General features: G+C 38.8%; 1 protein-coding gene across 1 annotated transcript; it reads left to right on the top strand.

Moving 5' to 3' along the window:
- Window positions 1–14,726: 14,726 nt before the first annotated feature.
- On the top strand, window positions 14,727–15,395 carry LOC150086628 (uncharacterized). The gene has a single exon (XM_090372207.1). It carries the CDS (start codon window positions 14,727–14,729, stop codon window positions 15,393–15,395), a length of 669 nt encoding a protein of 222 aa, XP_090228333.1.
- Window positions 15,396–21,467: the final 6,072 nt, after the last annotated feature.

Consider the following 21,467-nt stretch of genomic DNA (forward strand, 5'->3'; position numbering starts at 1 on the left):
TTTAGGCCTAAATGGATGCCAGATGAACTAATTTAGACAAGTGACAGAGAAGAAAAATGCATGGGATACATATAAATTAACATGTGACACAGAAGCCTATGGTAGAAATAAGCTGGTCTGTAACCAATTTACAAAGGAGCTTAGGCAGGCGAAGGTAGATTATGAGAAATCTTTGGCAAAGGATGCAAAGAAAAACAGCAAAGAGTTCTTTACTTATGTAAACTCTAGAAGGAAGGGGATGAATCAGATTGGTCCACTTGATATCGATGGTTCAACTGTTGATGATCCTGCTCAGGTAGCTAACAAACTAAATGAATATTTTGCATCGACATTCACATATGAGGCGTTATTCAGCGAGGGGAATGCCAGAGGTGTATAACTCTGGCAGTAAGCTAGATAATCTTGTAATAACTGAGAGTAAAGTGGAGGAGAAATTGTTGAAGATAAACACAAGAAAGGCACCTGGGGTGGATGGAATCTATCCAGTTATATTAAAGTAGGCAACAAAGGAAGTAAGCAAACCCTTAGCCATAATTATGAGAGCTTCCCTGGACTCAGGGGAGGTACCCATGGGCTGGAGATGTGCAAATGTGACCCCAATCCACAAAGGAGGATCAAAGGAAGACAGGTAATTACAGACCTGTTAGTTTAACTTCTGTTCCAGGGAAATTAATGGAGACACTGGTTAAAGAAGCATTGCAAGATCATCTAGACAAGATATCAGTTATAGCTCGGACACAGAATGGGTTTGTTAAGGGGTAGTCTTGTCTGACTAATTTGATTGGATACTATGATGCAGTCACAAAAGAACTGGATGCAGGGAATAACTTTGATATTATATACTTGGATCTTAGAAAAGCTTTTGATTCTGTTGCACATGGAAGACTGCTGTACAAATTGGAGCAGTGTGGCACTGGAGGCAAATTGCTGCTATGGATAAAGGGATGGTTGAGGGGGGAGAAGACAGAGGGTGGTAATCAATGGACATTGCTCCTCGTGGACTAATGTTATTAGTTGAGTCGCTCAGGGTTCAATGTTGGGTCCATTGTTGTTTTCTGTATTTATAAATGATATTGATGATGGTATCTCAGGCTGAATGTCCAAGTTTGCAGATGATACAAAGGTTGGCAGGGTTGTTAATGACACTAATGACAGTACATCGCTGCAACAGGATCTAGAAAAGTTGAGCAGATGGGTCGAGAGGTGGCAAATGAAATTTAACATTGACAAATGTAAAGTACTATATATGGGAAGCAGTAATCCCAGAGCAACGTATCAACTCTGTGGTACCACACTGACAGTGGTAGAGAATGAAAAGGACCTGGGGATAATTTTGCAGTCAGGCAGATATGAATTTTTCTGACCAGTGCAGACGGTCTGCAAGTGTAGCTCATGGTGTCTTGTCAATGATATACAGGAATTTTTCTAGCAGGGATAAGAAGGTGATTATCCTCTTGTATAAAGCAATGGTCAGACCATACCTTGAGTACTGTATACAGGTCTGGAGGCCGCATTTCAAGAAGTATGTAGAGCTGTTGGAACGAGTACAGAGAAGGGCAACAAGATTAGTGAATGGAACAAAAGGTTGCTCTTACAAAGAAAGGCTTAAGTTTTGCAAATTATAGTGTCTGGAGACTAAGCACCTGCGAGGTAATCTGATTGAGGTGTATAAAGTCTTGAATGGTTTGAGCATGCCCAATGCTGATGGGATTTTTCCTCTTGCTCAGAATAATTGCCTGAGAGGACATAAATTCAAATTGAGGAAAGATGATTTGTTGGATAGATGTGCGGAAGATTGCCTTTAGCCAGCGCGGGTGGTTGATTGATGGAACAAACTTCCATCTGTCATTGTAGAAGTTCACAGCTTAAATAGATTCAAGGCAGAAATTGACAAACATTTGGAGCAAGTGGATGGGTGAGATAAGGGTTGTTTTTTTTTTTTTTTTTCTGGCTGATGCTGTAAAAGTTTGCTTTCTTGCATCATGTGCCTTTGCTAATGCTAAATCTAATTGGTACATTTCACCCCCCTGCCAAAAGTGAATGATCCCTTACTTCCTTACTTTCACTAGTTACTTTTTTTTGTAACAAAAAAAAAAAAAAAAAATGCCCAAGTTGAAAACATTGGTTAAACTTGTTTGTCCGAAAAAAGAAAAGGGACCCCTCAATATACCTCAAAAATGTGAGAATTGTAACTGAGACAAATGCAAAAGAATTATGTCCACTAATGATATTGAAAAGACCACATCTAAATGCCACACACAATGAGCAACTACAATAGTCCCTTGCCCACCACAGATTTGAGCTAATGCAGTTTTGTATTTGTGTACCGTTTTGCAATGAGCTTTTTTTATATATATATAGAGTATATTAGCATTAGTAAAAGCATATGATGCAAGAAATCAAGCTTATATAGCATCAGCCAAAAAAAAAAAAAAAAAACAACCCTTCCCATTTCATCCATCCACTTGCTCCAAATGTTACTCTAGTTTTGCCTTGAATCTATTTAAGCTATCAACTTCTATAACGACAGATGGAAGTTTGTTCCAGCAATCAACCACCTATATATGTGGTTCAGTTCAATCTCCTTAAACCAAAGATCATGTTGGGGGGAAGGAAGAGGGTCAATATATAGTGCAGAGGAACAGACTTTGTTTGTGCTCTAACCTTCTTGACCATGCACTCAGCACCATATATATACTCAATGTTGTGAGTGGACGTGTCGGCATCTTTATGTAAATTTTTTTGTTTTTGCCTGACTTTTTTTTTCCTGGATGTATTTTCTACATGTTTTCCCAGTGCTTTACAGTGTTTATTTCACAATTGGTCAAATGAACAGCACAGTAAAGAAATAATGTGTAAAGGGGTATACTGGAATGCACAATGTAGTAGACCCTGTCATGGAAGATGTGCATTGGAAGACAGTGCATTGAGTATAGAAGCAGATGATCTCTTTGGGTTCAGCTCTTGTAAGCTAAAACAATTAACTGCAGGTACAATGGACACAGGACATTGGGCATTTCAGGAATGGAAAAAACTACCTGATCTCCACAGGAACTAGTTATTGTTGGTTACTCTATAGTCAGGGAGCCGGGGATTATACTAGCAAGAAGGATAGGTGGAACAGGACCAGGGTATGTCTGCCTAGGACAAAAGTTGATGACATTGTAGAGCAGATATCAGATATCATCTTTTAAGGGCACAAAAGGTGATATTGTTGTACACATAGGAAATAATGACATTAAGAGTAAGATATCTGCAGATTTACTGAACAAGCACAGGTCAATGTTGAAATAAAGGTGTGAGTTAGGGTTGAATGTGAAAGTGTCTGCAATTCTGCCCAGTCACGACACGAGAGAGTATATGATGGGAGCCTTGTCAATTAATTCAGCCCTGGAGAGATTGTGCAAGGCTCACAGGGTAGAATTTTTTTTAGGATGGTCTGTGCTTGCTAACAGGAGAGATTGCTTCTACAGGAATGGGATACACTTAAATAGAAAGGGTGCAAGAATATTTGATGATGCTATCGAGGCAGTTTTTGGTGGATAGGAAAACTGCTACCTTGGGAAGATTCATAGAATAATAGATTAACAGTAGATGCAGGCAGAGGCGCAAGTGATTCTTGCACTGCTTCTATTGTAATCAGAAGCAGCCTAGAGAGCAAGTTGCTGGGTATTTAAAGAGTTGCTGAGAGTCATCATGGAACAAGTAAATATGAGCTGTGTTAGGGTAACTAAGAGTAGAAACAGGTGCATGTGTACTTGCATGTACACCAATACTAGGATTATAGTTATTGAATAAATTTGATGAGTTTGAAGTGCTGGTCAAGATATCAAAGGCGGATATTGTTGGGAAATCAGAGATATGGTGCCACTCAGATATAAGGGAGAAAGAATATCAATTTGGGGAGTACAATGTGTACAGAAAGGATAGACAGGATAGGAAGGGAGGAGGGGTTATGCTGTCGGTTAAGAAACACATAAAATCTAAGGAAATGCATCCAGTTTGTGGTGGGCAATGCAATGTTGAGTCAGTTTGGTGTGTCATAAGCACTGGGAGAGGGAAAATGAGAGTAGGAGTGTGTTATAGGCCTAATGACTCTGATTAGTACAACGAACAGTTGTGCAGAGAAATAGAGTGGGCCAGTAAATCAGAATGTCTTATAATGGGGGATTTTAACTTTCCAGATATTGACTGGAACTTGTGGATTGGTCACTCAGACACAAGCAAGACTTTTGTGGATTTATTGGATGACTGTTTTCCACAGCAACATGTTTGAGATGCAACCAGAGGGAGTAATACTCTTGATCTGATAATCAGCAGTGATTATTCATGCATTAAGAATTTGCAGATAAAGGAACCACTGGATGACAGTGATCACAATGTACTGATGTGGGATTTATTAGAAGATGTAACTACCATCAAAGGTAAAGGGAAGGGCTTTTACTTTCGTAAAAGTGATTACAGGGATCTCAGACGGTTTTTAAATTCTATAGATATATATCTACTGATGATGTTACCAATGTTAAATTCTAAATGTGACACCTTCAGAGACTTAATCTTGGAGACTACTAGGCTTTACATTCCAACTAAGAAATATTGTTCAAGGTTTAGGCCTAAATGGATGTCAGATGAATTAATCAGGCTCTTTTTTTTTTGTAGTTGTTATTTGGTTTTTAGGAGCATTAGCAACTAAGGCCATATTGCTCCAGGGATATGCAGTGGTTAATCCCTGACCTTTCCGCATCTTCCATATTTGGTGGTCACAGGCTCAAACCCCGGTCTGATCAAGAAGCGTGTATTACGCACTGCTGCTGCTGCCCACCTGGCTACAGATGCACCATGAGGCTCATGGCAGAAAAGAAAAATGCATAGGATGCATATAAATTTTCAGGTGACACAGAAGCCTATGGCAGATATAAGCTATATGTAATCAAGTCACAAAGGAGTTTAGGCAGGCGAAAGCAGATTACGAAAAATCTTTGGCAAAGGATGCAAAGAAAAACAGCAAAGAGTTCTTTACTTATGTAACCTCTAGAAGGAAAGGGATGAATCAGTTTGGTCCACTTAACATAGATGGTTTGACTATTCATGATCGTGCTCAGGTAGCTGATAAACTGAATGAGTATTTTGCATCTACATTCAAACATGAGGAGTTATTCAAGGAGAGGAATGCCAGAAGTTTATCAAACTCCAACAGGGAGCTAAGTGATTTTGTAATAATTGAGAGAAAAGTGGAGGAGAAATTGCTGAAGTTAAACATAATGAAGGCACATGGGGTGGATGGAATCTATGCAGTTATATTAAAGGAGGCAACAAAGAAAGTAAGCAAACCCTTAGCCATAATTATGAGAGCTTTCTTGAACTCAGGAGAGGTACCCATGGACTGGAGAAATGCAAATGTGACCCCAATTTATAAAGGAGGATCAAAGGGTAACACAAGTAACTATAGACCTGTTAGTTTAACTTGTGTTCCTGGGAAAATAATGGAGTCACTGGTTAAAGAAACTTTGCAGAATCATCTAGACAAGACTGCAGTAATAGTTAAGACACAGCATGGGTTTATTAAAGGTAGGTCTTGTTTGACCAGTGACTCCATTATTTTTCCCGGAACACAAGTTAAACTTACAGGTCTATAGTTACCTGTGTCACCTTTTGAACCCCCTTTGTGAATTGGTGATACATTTGCACACCTCCAGTCCATGAGTACCTCCCCTGAGTCCAACGAAGCTCTCATAATTATGGCTAAGGGTTTGCTTACTTTCTTTGCTGAGTGGGAGAAGAGAGAATGGTAATCAATGGACACTGCTGTTCATGGACAAATGTTATTAGTTGAGTTCCTCAGGGTTTGGTGTTTCGCCCTTTGTTGTTTTGTGTATTCATCAATGATATTGATGAAGGTATATCAGGCTTAATGTCCAAGTTTGCAGATGATACAAAGGTTGGCAGGGTTGTTAATGACAGTAAAGACAATGTGCTACTCCAACTGGATCTGCATATTGTCCCCAATTCACAAAGGGGATCGAAGGGTGACACGAGTAATTACAGACCAGTTAGTTTAACTTCTGTTCAGGGTAAAATAATGGAGTCACTGGTTAAAGATACATTGCAGGATCATCTAGACAAGACTGCAGCAATAATTCAGACACAGCATGGGTTTGTTAAGGGAAAGTCTTGTCTGACAAATTTGATAGGATATTATGATGTGGTTACAAAGGAACTGGATGCAAAAAATAATTTTGATATCATCTATTTGGATTTCAGGAAAGCTTTTGACACTGTTGCGCATGAAAGACTATTGTACAAATTGGAGCAGAATGGTATTAAGGGTAAGAGTTGCTACAATGGATAAAAGGATGGTTAAGTGCGAGAAGACAGAGGGTGGTAATCAATGGGTGCTGCTCTTCTTGGACTAATGTTATTAGTGGAGTCCCACAGGGTTCGGTGTTGGGTCCACTGTTGTTTTGTATATTTATCAATAATATTGATGAAGGTATATCAGGCTTAGTGTTGAAGTTTGCAGATGATAGAAAGGTTGGCAGGGTTGTTAATGACAGTAATGGCAGTGTGCTACTTAAACAGGATCTAGAAAATTTGGGCAGATGGGCTAAGAACTGGCAACTGAAGTTTAACATTGACAAATGCAAAGTACTGCATATGGGTAGCAATAACCCAAGAGAAATGCACCAATGGTGTGGTACTACATTCAGGGAAGTGGAAAGTAAAAAAGAGCAGTGCAGACAAGCTGCCAGGCCAGGTCATGGAGTCTGGTCAACGATATATAGGAATTTTTTAGCAGGAACAGGGAGGTGTTTATCCCATTGTACAAGGCAATGTTTAGGCCTCACCTTGAGTACTGTGTAAAGGTCTGGCGGCCTCATTTTAGGAAGAGTGTAGAGTTGCTAGAATGAGTACATAGAACGGCAACAAGATTGGTGAGGGGAACAGAGGGGTGCTCTTACCAAGAGAGGCTTAAGTTCTGCAAATTCCAGCACCTGGAAAGTAGGCACATGTGAAGTAATCTGATTGAGGTGTATAAGGCCTTGAATGGGTTGAGCAAGCTGAATGCTGATGGGATTCTTCCTCTTGCTCAGATTAAGAACCTGAGGGGGCACAGATTCAAAATGAGCAAAGACAGTTGTAGAATAGATGTTGTATGGAAGTTTGTCTTTAGCCAGCATTTAGTTGATTGATGGAACTGACTTCCATCTTTTGTTGTGGACGTTGATAGCCTAAATAAATTTAAGGCTTTGCTGGACAGGCATTTGGAGGGAATGGTGTGATTTTTTTTTTTTTTTTTTTTGGTTGATGCTGCATAAGCTCATACACTTGCTTTCTTGCATCAAATGCCACTGCTACTACTACTACTACTACGACTACTAATTCATAGTATTGTATATCAAATTAAAAACAGAAAATACAATATACCTAGTTAATGAATACTGGTGGGCAAAGATACAGGGAGTATATTTCCCACAGGAACTAGTAGTTGTTGGTGACTCTATTGTCAGGGAAAAGTGGAACATGCTTTGTAAAAAGGATAGGTGGAACAGGACCAGGGTATGTCTGCCAGGGGCAAAGGTTGATGACGTTGTAGAGCGGATATCATCTTTTAAGGGCACAAAAGGTGATATAGTTGTACACATTGGCACTAATGATATTAAGAGTTGGAGACCGGCAGAATTACTTAACAAGTACAGGTCACTGTCGAAAAAAAGCCGTGATTTAGGGTTGAATTTGAAAGTGTCTGCAATTCTGCCCAGACACGTTAGGAGGGAGTATATGATGAGAGCCTTGTCGATCAATTCAGCCCTGGAAAGATTGTGCAAGGCTCAAGGGATAGAATTTTTTTCAGCCTGGTATGTACTTGTTAACAGGAGAGACTGCTTCTACAAGGATGGGATACACTTAAATAGAAAGGGTGCAAGAATATTTGCTGATGCTATCGAGGCAGTGTTAGGTGGGTTGGAAAACTGCTAACTTGGAGGGATACAAGAACTAATAGATTAACAGTTGCCACTGCCAGAGGTGAAAGTGATTCTTGCACTGCTTCTATTAGAATGAGCAGAAGCCTGAAAAACAAGTTGCAGGATATTTCAGAGACTGCTGGGAGTCATTGCGATACAAGTAAACACATGGGTTGTGTTAGGGTAGCTAAGAATAGAAACAGGTGCATGCATACTTGCGTGTACACCAATGCTAGGAGTTTGGTAAATAAATTTGATGAATTTGAAGTATTGCTCAAAGCATAAAAGGCAGACATTGTTTGGATATCAGAGACGTGGTCTCACACAGATATAAGGAATGCAGAACTGGAATTTGGGGAGTACAACGTCTACAGAAAGGATAGACAGGATAGGAAGGGAGGAGGGTTTATGCTATTAGTTAAGAAACACATAAAATTCAAGGAAGTGAAGCCGGTCGACATCGATGGACAGTGCAGTGTCGAGTCCATTTGGTGTGACATAAGCACTGGGAGATCAAAATTGAGAATAGGAGTGTGCTATAGGCCTAATTACTCTGATGAGTATAATAAGAAACTGTACAGGGAAATAGAGTGGGCCAGTAAATCAGAGAGTCTTATAATGGGAGATTTTAATTTCCCAGATATTGACTGGAATTTGTGGGTTGGTCACTCACACACTAGCAAGGCTTTTGTGGATTTGTTGGATGATTGTTTTCTACATCAGCATGTTCAGGAGGCAACTAGAGGGAGTAATACTCTTGATTTGATTATCAGTATTGATTCTTCATTCATTAAGAATCTGCAGATAAAGGAACCACTAGGTGGCAGTGATCACAGTGTGCTGAAGTGGGATTTAATCAAAGAGATAACTACCATCGGGGGTAAAGGGAAGGGTTATTGCTTTTGTAAAGGTGACTATGATGGTCTGAGACAGTATTTAAATTCTATACAGTGGGACCAACTGATGATGTTTCCAATAACAAATTCAAAATGGGAAGCATTCAAAGAACTTATAGTGGAAGCTACTAGGCTTTACATACCAACTAAGAAATATTGTTCAAGGTTTAGGCCTATATGGATGTCAGATGAACTAATGAGACATATGGCAGAAAAGAAAAATGCATGGATACATATAAATTAACAAGTGACACAGAAGCCTATGATAGATATAAGTTGATCTGTAACCAAGTTACAAAGGAGGTTAGGCAGGCGAAGGCAGATTACGAGAAATCTTTGGCAAGGGATGCAAAGAAAAACAGCAAAGAGTTCTTTACTTATGTAAACTCTAGAAGGAAGGGGATGAATCAGATTAGTCCACATGATATCGAAGGTTCAACTGTTGATGATCCTGCTCAGGTAGCTAACAAACTAAATGAATATAATTTGCATCGACATTCACATATGAGGCGTTATTCAGAGAGGGGAATGCCAGAGGTGTATAACTCTGGCAGTAAGCTAGATAATCTTGTAATAACTGAGAGTAAAGTGGAGGAGAAATTGTTGAAGATAAATACAAGAAAGGCACCTAGGGTGGATGAGATCTATCCAGTTATATTAAAGGAAGTAAGCAAACCCTTAGCCATAATTATGAGAGCTTCCTTGGACTCAGGGGAGATACCCATTGACTGGAGATGTTCAATTGTGACCCCAAATCACAAAGGAGGATCAAAGGGTGACACAAGTAATTATAGTCCTGTGAGTTTAACTTCTGTTCCAGGAAAATTAATGGAGGCACTGGTTAAAGAAACACTGCAGAATCATCTAGATAAGACTTCAGTTATAGCTCGGACACAGCATGGTTTTGTTAAGGGGAAGTCTTGCCTGACCAATTTGATTGGATACTATGATGAGTCACAAAAGAACTGGATGCAGGGAATAACTTTAATATTATATACTCGGATCTTAGAAAGGCTTTTGATACTGTTGCTCATGGAAGACTGCTGCACAAATTGGAGCAGTGTGGCATTGGAGGCAAATTGCTGCTATGTATAAAGGGGTGGTTGAGGGGGAGAAGACAGAGAGTGGTAATCAATGGACACTGCTCATCGTGGACTAATGTTATTATTGGAGTCCTCAGGTTTCAGTGTTGGTTCCATTATTGTTTTCTGTATTTATAAATAATATTGATGATGGTTTATCAAGCTTAATGTCCAAGTTTGCAGACGATACAAAGGTTGGCAGGGTTGTTAAGGACACTACTGATACTATGCTGCTGCAACAGGATCTGGAAAGGTTGAGCAGATGGGCTGAGAGGTGGCAAATGAAGTTTAACATTGACAAATGTAAAGTACTACATATGGGAAACAGCAACCCCAGAGCAACGTGTCAACTGTGTGTTACTACACTGACAGTGGTAGAGAATGAAAAGGATCTGGGGGTAATTGTGCAATCAGATATGAAATTCTCTGAGCAGTGCAGACGGGCTGCAAGAGTAGCTCACGGTGTCTTGTCAATGATATACAGGAATTTTTCTAGCAGGGATAAGGAGGTGATTATTCCCTTGTATAAGGCAATGGTCAGGCCACACCTTGAGTACTGTATACAGGTCTGGAGGCCTCATTTCAAGAAGGATGTAGAGCTGCTGGAACGAGTACAGAGAAGGGCAACAAGATTAGTGAATGGAACAAAGGGTTGCTCTTACGAAGAAAGGCTTAAGTTTTGCAAATTACAGTGTCTGGAGACTAGGCACCGGCGAGGTGATCTGATAGAGGTGTATAAAGCCTTGAATGGTTTGAGCATGCTTAATGCTGATGGGATTCTGCCTCTTGCTCAGAATAATCACCTGAGAGGGCATAAATTCAAATTGAGGAAAGACAGATGTAGGATAGATGTGCGGAAATTTGCCTTTAGCCAGCGGGTGGTTGGTAGGTGGAACAGACTTCCATCCCTTGTCGTGAAAGTTGATATCCTAAATAAGTTTAAGGCTCAGCTGGACAGGTATTTCGAGCGAACAGAGGGGTGCAGTGGAAGTGGTTATTTTTTGTTTATTTATTTTACTTTTTTTTTTTTTTTTTTCTTGGCTGATGCTGCATAAGCTTGCTTTCTTGCATCAAATGCCTCTACTAATGCTAATGCTAATGCTAAAAGTTTGAATGTATGCCCTCTCGGGTTTGTAATCTGAGCAAGAGGAAGAATTCCATCAGCATTGAGCCTGCTCAATCCATTCAAGGCCTTATACACCTCAATCAGATTGTCTCGCAGGTGCCTATTCTCCACCTTCCGGAGACTAGGCAGATTTGCAGAACTTAAGTCTTTCTTCGTAAGAGCACCAATTTGTTCCCTTCATGTTTTGTTGCCCTTCTCTGTACTCAATCTAGCAACTGTAAATCCTTCTTAAAATGAGGCTTCCAGACCTGTACACAGTAAATCAAGGTGTGGCGTGATCACTGCCTTATACATGGGATAATCACCTCCTTATACCTGCTTGCAAAATTCCTGTATATCATTGACAATACCCCATGACCTACTCTGGCAGCCTGTCTGCACTGCTCAGAAAACTTCATATCTGATTACACAATTACTCCCGAGATCTGTTTCATTCTCCACTACCCTGAGTGTAACACACATAGTTGGTACATTTCTCTGGGGTTACTGCTACCCTATGAAGCACATTGCATTTGTCCATGTTAAACTTCCGTTGCCACTTCTCAGTCCATCTACCCAACTTTTCCAGATCCTGTTGCAGCAGCATACTGTCTTTACTGTTATTAACAACCCTGCCAAACTTTGTATCTTCTGCAAACTTTGACATTAAGCTTGATATACCTTCATCAATATCATTGATAAATTTACAAAACAACAATGGACCCAACACTGAACCCTGAGAGACACTACTAATGATAACATATTAGTCCACATAGAGCAGTACCCATTGATCATCATTCTCTGTCTTCTCCCACTCAACCATCCTTTTATCCATTGTAGCAACTTGCCCTTAATGCCATACTTCTCCAATTTGTACAGTAGTCTTCCATGTGTTGTTGTTGTTTTGGTTTTTAGGAGCATTAGCAACTAAGACCATATTGCTCTGGGGATATGCAGTGGTCATTCCCTGACCTTTCCGCATCCTCCGTATTTGGTGGTCATGGGCTCGAACCCCAGTCTAATCAAGAAGCGTGTGCTGTGCACTGCTACTCCTGCCCACAGGAGCTACATAGGCATCCCTCTTCCATATGCAACAGTATCAAAAGCTTTCCTGAAATCCAAGTATATGATATGAAAATTATTTTTTGCATTCAGTTTCTTTGTGACTGCAATGCTTCTTTAACCAGTGACTCCATTATTTTCCCTGGAACAGAAGTCAAACTAACAAGTCTGTAATTACTCATGTCACCTTTTGATCCCCTTTATGAATTGGAGATACATTTGCACATCTCCAGTCTGTGTAACTTCCCCCATGTCCAAGGATGCTCTCATAATTATGGCTAACGGTTTGCTTACTTCCTTTTCTGCCTCTAATATAAATCTGGATAGAGCCAGTGGTGTACCCAGAGAGGGTACAGGGAGAGCAAATGCTACCCCTGCAACATTTTTGCCTTAAATGGTGCCTATGGAAGGGTGCACAATTTATTGACAGGGAAATAGACAGTAAAATGTTTGCATTAAGTCTAGTGCACAGTTCTGCCTATGGTGAACTTCAAAGTTGAAAATGATTTTGTGTTTTTATTTGTTTATTATTGAAATGATAATTGGAAATAGTTGTTTTCCCATGAACCAAAGGCCTTAGTCTATGATTGGGCCTAGATGGCCCGGGCTCTGTTTAATAGTTGTATTAAATAAAGAAATTATTTATTTATTTTGATTATTGGAAATAGAGGATAAGTGTACTATATGTGGCACCTATTAATAAAAATATTCATTGCATTGCATTGTTCTTCACAAAATTTCATATAATTCTATTGATTGTATATTTAGATTTGAAAAGCTGGGGACGCTGCAGTTCCGCAGTGCCTACGAACAAGCAGCTCCTGTTTGTAAGTTGAAAGTCTATCATCTTTTTCCAAAAGAGGTCTGTTTTGTCCACATTGAATATCTGTTGTGGCTGGTAATCCCCAGTTTCAATGATATCAGTGAGAGTTTTCGGAAATTCTTCAGCAGCAGTGCGTCAGCACTTGCCGCTTCACCAGTTACCTTGATGTTATGTAGCTCGATATTTGAATTGAACCCTAAAAAGTTCGTAAGTAAAGACTGCCTGTATTTATAAACACTATATTTATATACTCTTAGAAAAATTCACACAAAAATTGATTTAAACTTTTGTTTTAAAATATTCCAATAGATGGCATTGATTTAACTTTGAAAATCGGTAAAAGTGCTTGAGTGTTATAAAAAATTAGTTGTCGGCCGTGAGCCATTGCAATTGCATCCTCTGTGAGACTGTGTCTGAAAAAGTTTTTTAAGCTATTGAAATTTTAATTTTTATGGGATAAAATTTTAAACAAGACTTTACAAGATGAGCAATAAAAAAAGCTATCTGGGTGGAACAGAATAAAGCTAAAGGAACAGGAAAAAATTGAAAAAGAAGTAGCTAAATGTCAGCACTTAGACACCTTATTTCGTCCTACTACAGTCACGGAAGAAGAAATCAATAGGAATGAAGAGGAGAAAGATATACATTGATTAAAGTATTTCAACAAATTCTAGTGAAAAAAATGACAGTAACTGTGTTGACATTCAGGATTATACTCTGGAAAGAAGTGATGAAAAAAAAAATGGAACAGATGCACTGCTATCAATAGCCGACACTGATATTTCTCATGCAGAGCATCAAGCAAAAACTTCAGTCTTTTCTGAACTTATTAATATTGAAGTAGATTATCCAACAGACCCTCATTTGTTTTGTGATAAACCAATCACACCATCTCTTGTGCAAGCACTTTTAAATGCAGATCCCTGTCAGCCAGGTCTCAATGACAATTTTCAAAATTTTCCAAAGGATGCAGCTGGTTGCCATTTCGTTTCACAGTGGTATAAAAAAAAAAAAAAAAAAACATGAGAAAAGTGGTCATGAAAGTGCCAGACAGTGGCTTATCTATTCATCAAGAGCCAATGCTATGTTTTGCTTTTATTGCTGATTGTTTACAAACTCCTCAAACAGGTTGGATCCTTGGGGTAACCCAAAAGTTGGTTGTAAAAATTTTTCCAAGGGAGAACACAAAATTGAAAAACATGAAAGAAATGATACACACAGAAAAGCAGAAAAGGATTTCTTTCTAACAAAATTTTGCTTATTCCGTAATCAAACTGTCTTTGCCAATCTTCAAGCAGAGAAGAAAGAAATAGAAAAGAACAGACTGATTTTAACAGTATCATTGATGCAGTTCTGTTTTTGGCAAAACAGAGGTTTGAGGTCATCATGAATACAGAGGCTTAGGTTGCCCAAGTGCAAATGAGGGGAATTTCTTAGAGCTTATCAAGCTACTACTAAACATGCCCCATCACTTAGTCAGTAAGTGTTACAAAGTGAACGAAATGCAAAATATTTGAGGCCAAATATTCAAAGTGATTTGATACTCGCTCTGCCAGCTCAGCTCACAAAACTGATAGTGAATGAAGTCCAAGTTGCCAAATACTTTTCTGTTATAGTTGACTCAACCATTGATGTAAGCAGAACTGATCAGTTTCCTTATCACTTCGATATTTGACAGAAACAGGTGATATCGTGGATCACTTTGTTCGATTTCTTAAACTGCATGGGACAAGCGCTGAACATTCATTTAGTGTTCTTCTTGCTGCTTTAAACGAGCTAGGGCTATCAATAACAATGTGTTATGGCCAGGCATATGATGGAGCCAGCACCATGGCTGGTCAAATATCAGGTCTTCAAACAAGAGTAAAAGAAATTGCCTCTCATGCACTTTATACGCATTGCTGTGCTCATAATTTAAATTTCATATTAGGTGACTCAGTAAATTACAATGTTCACAGTTGGTTGTACTTTGGAACTCTAGAAAGCTTGTACAGTTATTTTTCTGGAAGTTTGCTTCATCTATCTGTGCTTCAGGAGGAGCAATGTAGCCAGTTAAAGTCTTTTGTATTAACATTAAAGAAACTATTTGATACCAAATGGGCATCCAAGAAATCTGTGGTAGAGAAAGATGTGCAAAGCTTACCAGCTATTATTGTTGCCCTGCAACGAATATTAGATGGGGATATTAACAGCACCTCACAGCAGTTTGCTGAGGCAAAGAGAATTCTTACAACAGTTAAAACATACGAATTTGTGATTTTTCTTATGGTATGGAAAGAACTCATAAACAAGGCACTTACTTTATCCAACTATTTGCAGAAAGCAAACATAGACATCCTGACAGCCTCTCACCTAATTAAAGTGTTTGACAATGATTTAAAAGCCATGCAAAATAATGACAAAAGTCATTTTAAGGAAATTGAGCAGGAAGCCAGTGAACTTACACTTCAATATGTGAGATAGCTTCCACATGCAAATTCCAAAGAGGATGAAAGAGAAAGCGATTCATTATGAAATTGCAGAAGATGACAGAATATCTGATAGTAGAAAACGATTTATAGTAGAATTTTACTTGATGTCTTTGGATAGGGCTATACAGTATTCAGTATACTATATAGCCTATAATACTATAATACAGTAATCAGCAGTGCACAGGAGAGGCCCAAAAATTTCCTTGATGTGGCTTCAAACTTTAGTGTACTGGATCTCAAGCATTTTGATGATGAGGGTAATGTAAGCAGGTTAGAATTTCTAGCAAAGGAATATGCCAATGTCCTTGATGACCAAAGTGAAATTATTCAGGAATACTTTTCCTTTAGAGCCCTGATGAAAGAGTTATGAGTAGCGAAACAAATTTTGGAGAACTTACCATCACAACAATGTTGAAATTTATGACTACCAATGATTTGCTCTCAAGTTATCCAAATGTAACCACACTATATCAAATATTTTATGCCATACCCATAAGCGCTGCTTCTGTAGAAAAATCTTTTAGCCATCTAAAACTGATTAAGAATTACTTACGCTCTACTGTGACAGAAGACACTCTCAGGATTTAAAAAAAAAACAAAAAAAACTATTATTTTAAGGCCACCCAAATAATTAAATTCATCTACCGTGCTGTGTGTCTTATGTCTGTTAATTGAATGTTGTTCTATGGTCGATTTGTTTGTTTTGCTGGACGAAAAACTCCAGTTTCTGGGGGGGGGGGAACCTTGCTATCTACGTCTGAGACCAACTAATTCAGCAGTGAAAAAAGCCCATTAGAGCTCCTTGCGTTATTGACGGGATTCGAACCTGGGCCTTTTTCACAAGTACTCTCAGGACTAGTGATCCTTTCCACTGAAAAGGAATTAGCAAGCAAGGTTGATTATAGCAATGTGATAGATAATTTCACAACGAAACCAAGATGCAAGAAAGTCCTCTAAGACTGAAGACTTAGAGAAATTTAACTGCTGATTTGTTCAACTGCATAACATATTTACATGCATTTTGTGAGCCAAGGCTATTTTATTTATTTATTTTTTTGGTGTTGAATTTAACAACGGGTAAATTTCTCAAATAAACATGCATTTTGCTAGCCTTAACTAAAGCGTATTTTTGTTGTAGAATAAAGCAACATTATATATATTACAACTTATATTGATGCACTCTTGAAAACGCATGTGGTCTTAAAAAAGCATTGTTGATGTTAAATGGCTCTGCAATAATCCCTTGACCTCTTTATGGCACTTATTTTGTCACCCTCACTCCCCCTCAAGTAAAAACCTGGGTACACCACTGGATAGATCACAACCACCCCGGGTGCCTTTCTTATGTTTAACTTCAACAATTTCTCCTCCACTTTGCTCTCAGTATTACAAAATCATTTAACTCCCTGTTAGAGTTTGATAAACATCTGGCCCTCTCCTCCTTGAATAACTCCTCATGTGTGAATGTAGATGCAAAATACTCATTTAGTTTGGCAGCTATCTGAGAATGATCATCTACAGTCAAACCATTGATATCAAGTGGATCAATCTGATTCATCCCCTTCCTTTTAGAGTTTATATAAGTAAAGAAGTCTTTGCTGTTTTTCTTTGCATCCTTTGCTAAAGATTTTTCATAATCTGCCTTCACTTGCCTAACCTCCTTTGTGACTTGATTACAGACTAGCTTGTATCTACCATAGGCTTCTGTGTCGCCTGACAATTTATGTGCATTCCATGCATTTTTCATCTCTGCCACGAGTCTCATTAGTTCATCTGACATCCATCTGGGCCTGAATCTAGAGCAGTATTTCTAGTGGCTTCCAAGTTTACTTCCCTGAATGCTTCCCATTTAGAATTTGCTGTTAGTACCATCATCAGTTGGTCCCATTGTATAGAACTTAAAAAATCTGAAACCACTGTAGCCACCTTTATGAAAGCAAAAACCCTTCCCTTTACCCCTGATGGTAGTCACATCTTTAAGTAAATCCCACATCAGTACACTGATCACTGCCACCTAATGGTTCCTTTATCTGTAAATTCTTAATGCATAAATAATCACTGCTGATAATCAGATCAAGAGTGTTACTCCCTCTTGTTGCCTCTCTAATATGCTGCAGTAGAAAACAATCATCCAATTAATCCACAAAAGCCTTCTTAGTGTGTGAGTGATCAACTCACAAGTTCCAGTCTATATCTGGGAAGTTAAAATCCACCATTATAAGAAACACTGATTTACTGGCCACTCTATTTCTCTGTATAATTGTTCATTGTACTCATCAGAGTCATTAGACAATAACAAACTCCTACCCTCATTTTTGCTTTCCCAGTGCTTACGTCACACCAAACTAACTCAACATTGCATTGTCCATCTATGTTGACTGGATGCACTTCCTTAGACTTTGTTTCTTAACTAACAGCGTAACCCCTCCTCCCTTCCTATCCTTTCTGTATACATTGTACTCCCCAAATTGATATTCTGCATCCCTTATATCTGAGTGGCACCATGTCTCTGATATCCCAACAATATCTGCCTTGGCTGTCTTAACCAGCACTTCAAATTCATCAAATGTATTTACTATACTCCTAGCATTGGTGTACATGCAATATACATGCACCTGTTCTTACTCTTAGTTACTCTAACACAGCCCACATATTTACTTGTTTCATGACCCCCAGCAGTTTCTGAAATCCCCAACTGGCTTTTCGGGCTGCTGCTCATTCCAATAGAAGCAGTGCAAGAATCATTTCCACCTCTGCCTGCAGCTACTGTTAACCTATTAGTATGCAAATCCCCACAAGCTAGCAGTTTTTTGACTCACCTAACATTGCCTCGATAGCATCAGTAAATATTCTTGCACCCCTTCTATTTAAGTGTATCCCATCCCTGTAGAAGCAATCTCTCCTGTTAACAAGCACAGACCAGGCTGAGAAAAATTCTACCCCTGCACAATCTCTCCAGGACCGAATTGATTGTCAAGGCTCTCATCATATACTCCCTCCTATCGTGTCTGGGCAGGATTGCAGACACTTTCAAATTTAACCCTAACTTGCGACTTTTTTTCAGAATTGACCTGTACTTGCTTAGTAAATCCACAGATCTCCTACACTTAATGTTATTAGTGCCAACATGTACAACGATATCACCTTTTGTGCCCTTAAAAGATGATACATGCTCTACAACGTCATCAACTTTTGCCCCTGGCAGACATACCCTAGTCCTATTCCACCTATCCTTTTTGCACAATATATTTCCCATTTCCCTGACAATTGAACAACCAACAATATCTAGCTCCTGTGGGACCAGCGCATTCTGCCCTGAAGGTTGCCGCTGTGTTGCCTGGTGCATAAGAGTGTGCTCTGGCATTGAGTTAGGCAGCTGAGAACTTGATGGGCCTCCCATTTTAATTCCTTCGAGGGCATCCACTCGACTGTTCAAGCTCTCATAGATGCCCATCAGAATGCTTTTGGAGGAGTGTATGGTGATAAACATAAAATTTTGTAATTTGAGTAATGTTTTTGCATCTTCATTCTGAGTTGGTCGTCCAACTCAGAATGAAGATGCGAAATCTTTGCAAAATTATTAGCCTGAATTATGTACAATGCAAATTTTGGATTATCGATTGGCTTAATGTAAAGGAAATGTTGGGTACTGATATACCACTTCTAATTCAAAACTGCTAAACAACTTGAACTGCATGCCCATCTTAAGCTATGGCAAAAAATGAAACTCCATGATATTACTGTTAGGACATGAAGGTTATATCTGCGATCATATCAGCTGGAAAATACCATGACACATTCTGAGGAACAAGCTGATGCTTGTCATCTAATTTACAGTTAGGAGCCAGCTTATTCCCTATATATAAAGAAAATTTTATGTTCTTTCCAAGCTCTCGCAACTAGTACAGAGGTTACAATCACTGTTCTTACACTCTATATGGAAAAGGCTTGGATTCAAATCCATACATGTCAAATTTTTTATGGTTGGTCAGCTTTGGACAAGTGTTTTGCATGGTTTTTATCTCCAATAAACAGATGAACTGATTGAGGAATACATACTAATAGAGACACAATATACTGATGCCTCACAGCCTTATCTGCCTTCATGCGCAACTGCTCTTGCCATAGTCATATCTGTAAATGTAATTAATTTTATCATTAACTACTGAATATTGTGAAAATACAATTTCCTGTATTGTAGAGATAATGTAGTGCTCAGCTGTAAACCCTTCTAGAAAGTGGTGTTCAGGGAATGCTGTTTTACTTTATGTAAATTTATTTCCAAACGTACAACTGATAAAGGAACTTATAATCAGTGCTATAGTTGTAGGGAAAAAAAAAATATATATATATATAGGGTATATTGTGTGTAAAAGTTAACCATGCCAATGAAAATAATATTTTTCAGCAAAAAGTGCTGTCTATAGTATAATGTAATATTATAGTGATTTGTTGAAATTAGTGCATACAAGGGACCAATTTTGTTTAGTTTCTTTACACAGGCTAAATCAATATAAATTTTGATGTGTATATATAGGACTTGACAAATTATGCAAAGCCCTACTCGCCACACAAAAGAGGGACTTGCTCCCCCCAAAAAGGTGTTTTTTTTTTTTTTTAATGGCAAAAAGTCCTAATAAGAACAAGAACAGTAATGTCAACAGCTAGGGTAGTTCACATGCTGGCAATCGCACCCCACTGGAGACCATGATGGTACATCTGTTATTGTGTATAGCAGCAGTTATCATTGCTTGTCATTCTTTGATGTGATCTCAAAAACGTCTGTGAATGTTACAATAACATAATAATAAAATGTTTAAAAATAAAATTTTTTCATAATCTGTACTACTCACAAGATGGTCATATCTACTTACCACAGTTGAGTGGGCAAGCATATTTATCGAGCCCTACGTACATATACATGCAGGCAGAGGCAGATTTAACGGTGGGCGCACCGGGCGCACGCCCTGGGCCCCGACTTCTGAAGGGCCCACGCAAAACCCCAACAAATTAGTTGAACTAATATGTTCAACTATTAGTTCAAAACTTTGTGATTATTATTATGCTATTATTAATTATATTATACATATATTATATTCAAATTTTATTGGAAATAAAACATTAATAGTACATAACATTTTTTATTTATTTAAAAAAATGGTTAACATGTATTTTTATTTTCCCTGTCTCTCTCTTTTTTTTTAAGGGGCCCAATATTTTTTTCTGCGCCCGGGGCCTCAACCGACCTTAATCCGCTACTGCATGCAGAGTATCCACAAATCACTTTTACAAAACTAAAATGTTATTGTGTGAATTGCGGGGTATAGTACAAACCTAAAATTATGTGCAGGTGACAAAGACAGCTTTGTTTTAATTAGAGATGTTTGATGTAGGCCCCTTTAGTAACTCTGCAAATGTCTCACCTATAATACAATCCTCAGATAGCAATGTAACATGTTACACGCAGTTGAATTTGATTTGTTAAGCTCACGACTGGCACATCATATGGATTTAGCATTAGCATTAGTAGAGGCATAGAGGCATCAGCCAAAAAAAAAATTTCCCATTTCACCCATCCATTCACTCCAAATGTTTGTCCACTTCTTCTTTGAGTTTATTTAGGCTATCAACTTCCACAAAGACGGATGGAAGTTTGCTCCAGCAATCAACTACCCACTGGCTAAAGGAAAATTTCCACACATCTATTTGACAACTATCTTTCCTCAATTTCAATTTATGTCCCCTCAGGTTTGTAATCTGGGGCTTAGAGGGGAACCGGCATTCTGTGCGTTATCAGACACTCAGTCTAAAACACTGATGGATCCAATATCTTTCTATCTCAGAAGATTTAGGAGAAGTCCGGTTGGCCTGCCTCCCTAAAATCCGCTCATGCACACCTTCTCAATGGTAAGCCCTGTTACGTCACTTAGGTGGCAACGAACATGTAGAGTGATTCTCTTCAAGACGCCTGGTCAGCGTGAAGAGGAAAAGACCAAACCCTCCAGCACATGACAGCACCCCAAAACAAATGGCCCTCAGTCCCCTGCAGTTTTCACTCCCCCTT

This window comes from Mastigoproctus giganteus, chromosome 4 (assembly GCF_048544385.1).
Source record: "Mastigoproctus giganteus isolate SK-2022 chromosome 4, ASM4854438v1, whole genome shotgun sequence".
In the NCBI taxonomy this organism is placed as follows: domain Eukaryota; kingdom Metazoa; phylum Arthropoda; class Arachnida; order Uropygi; family Thelyphonidae; genus Mastigoproctus; species Mastigoproctus giganteus.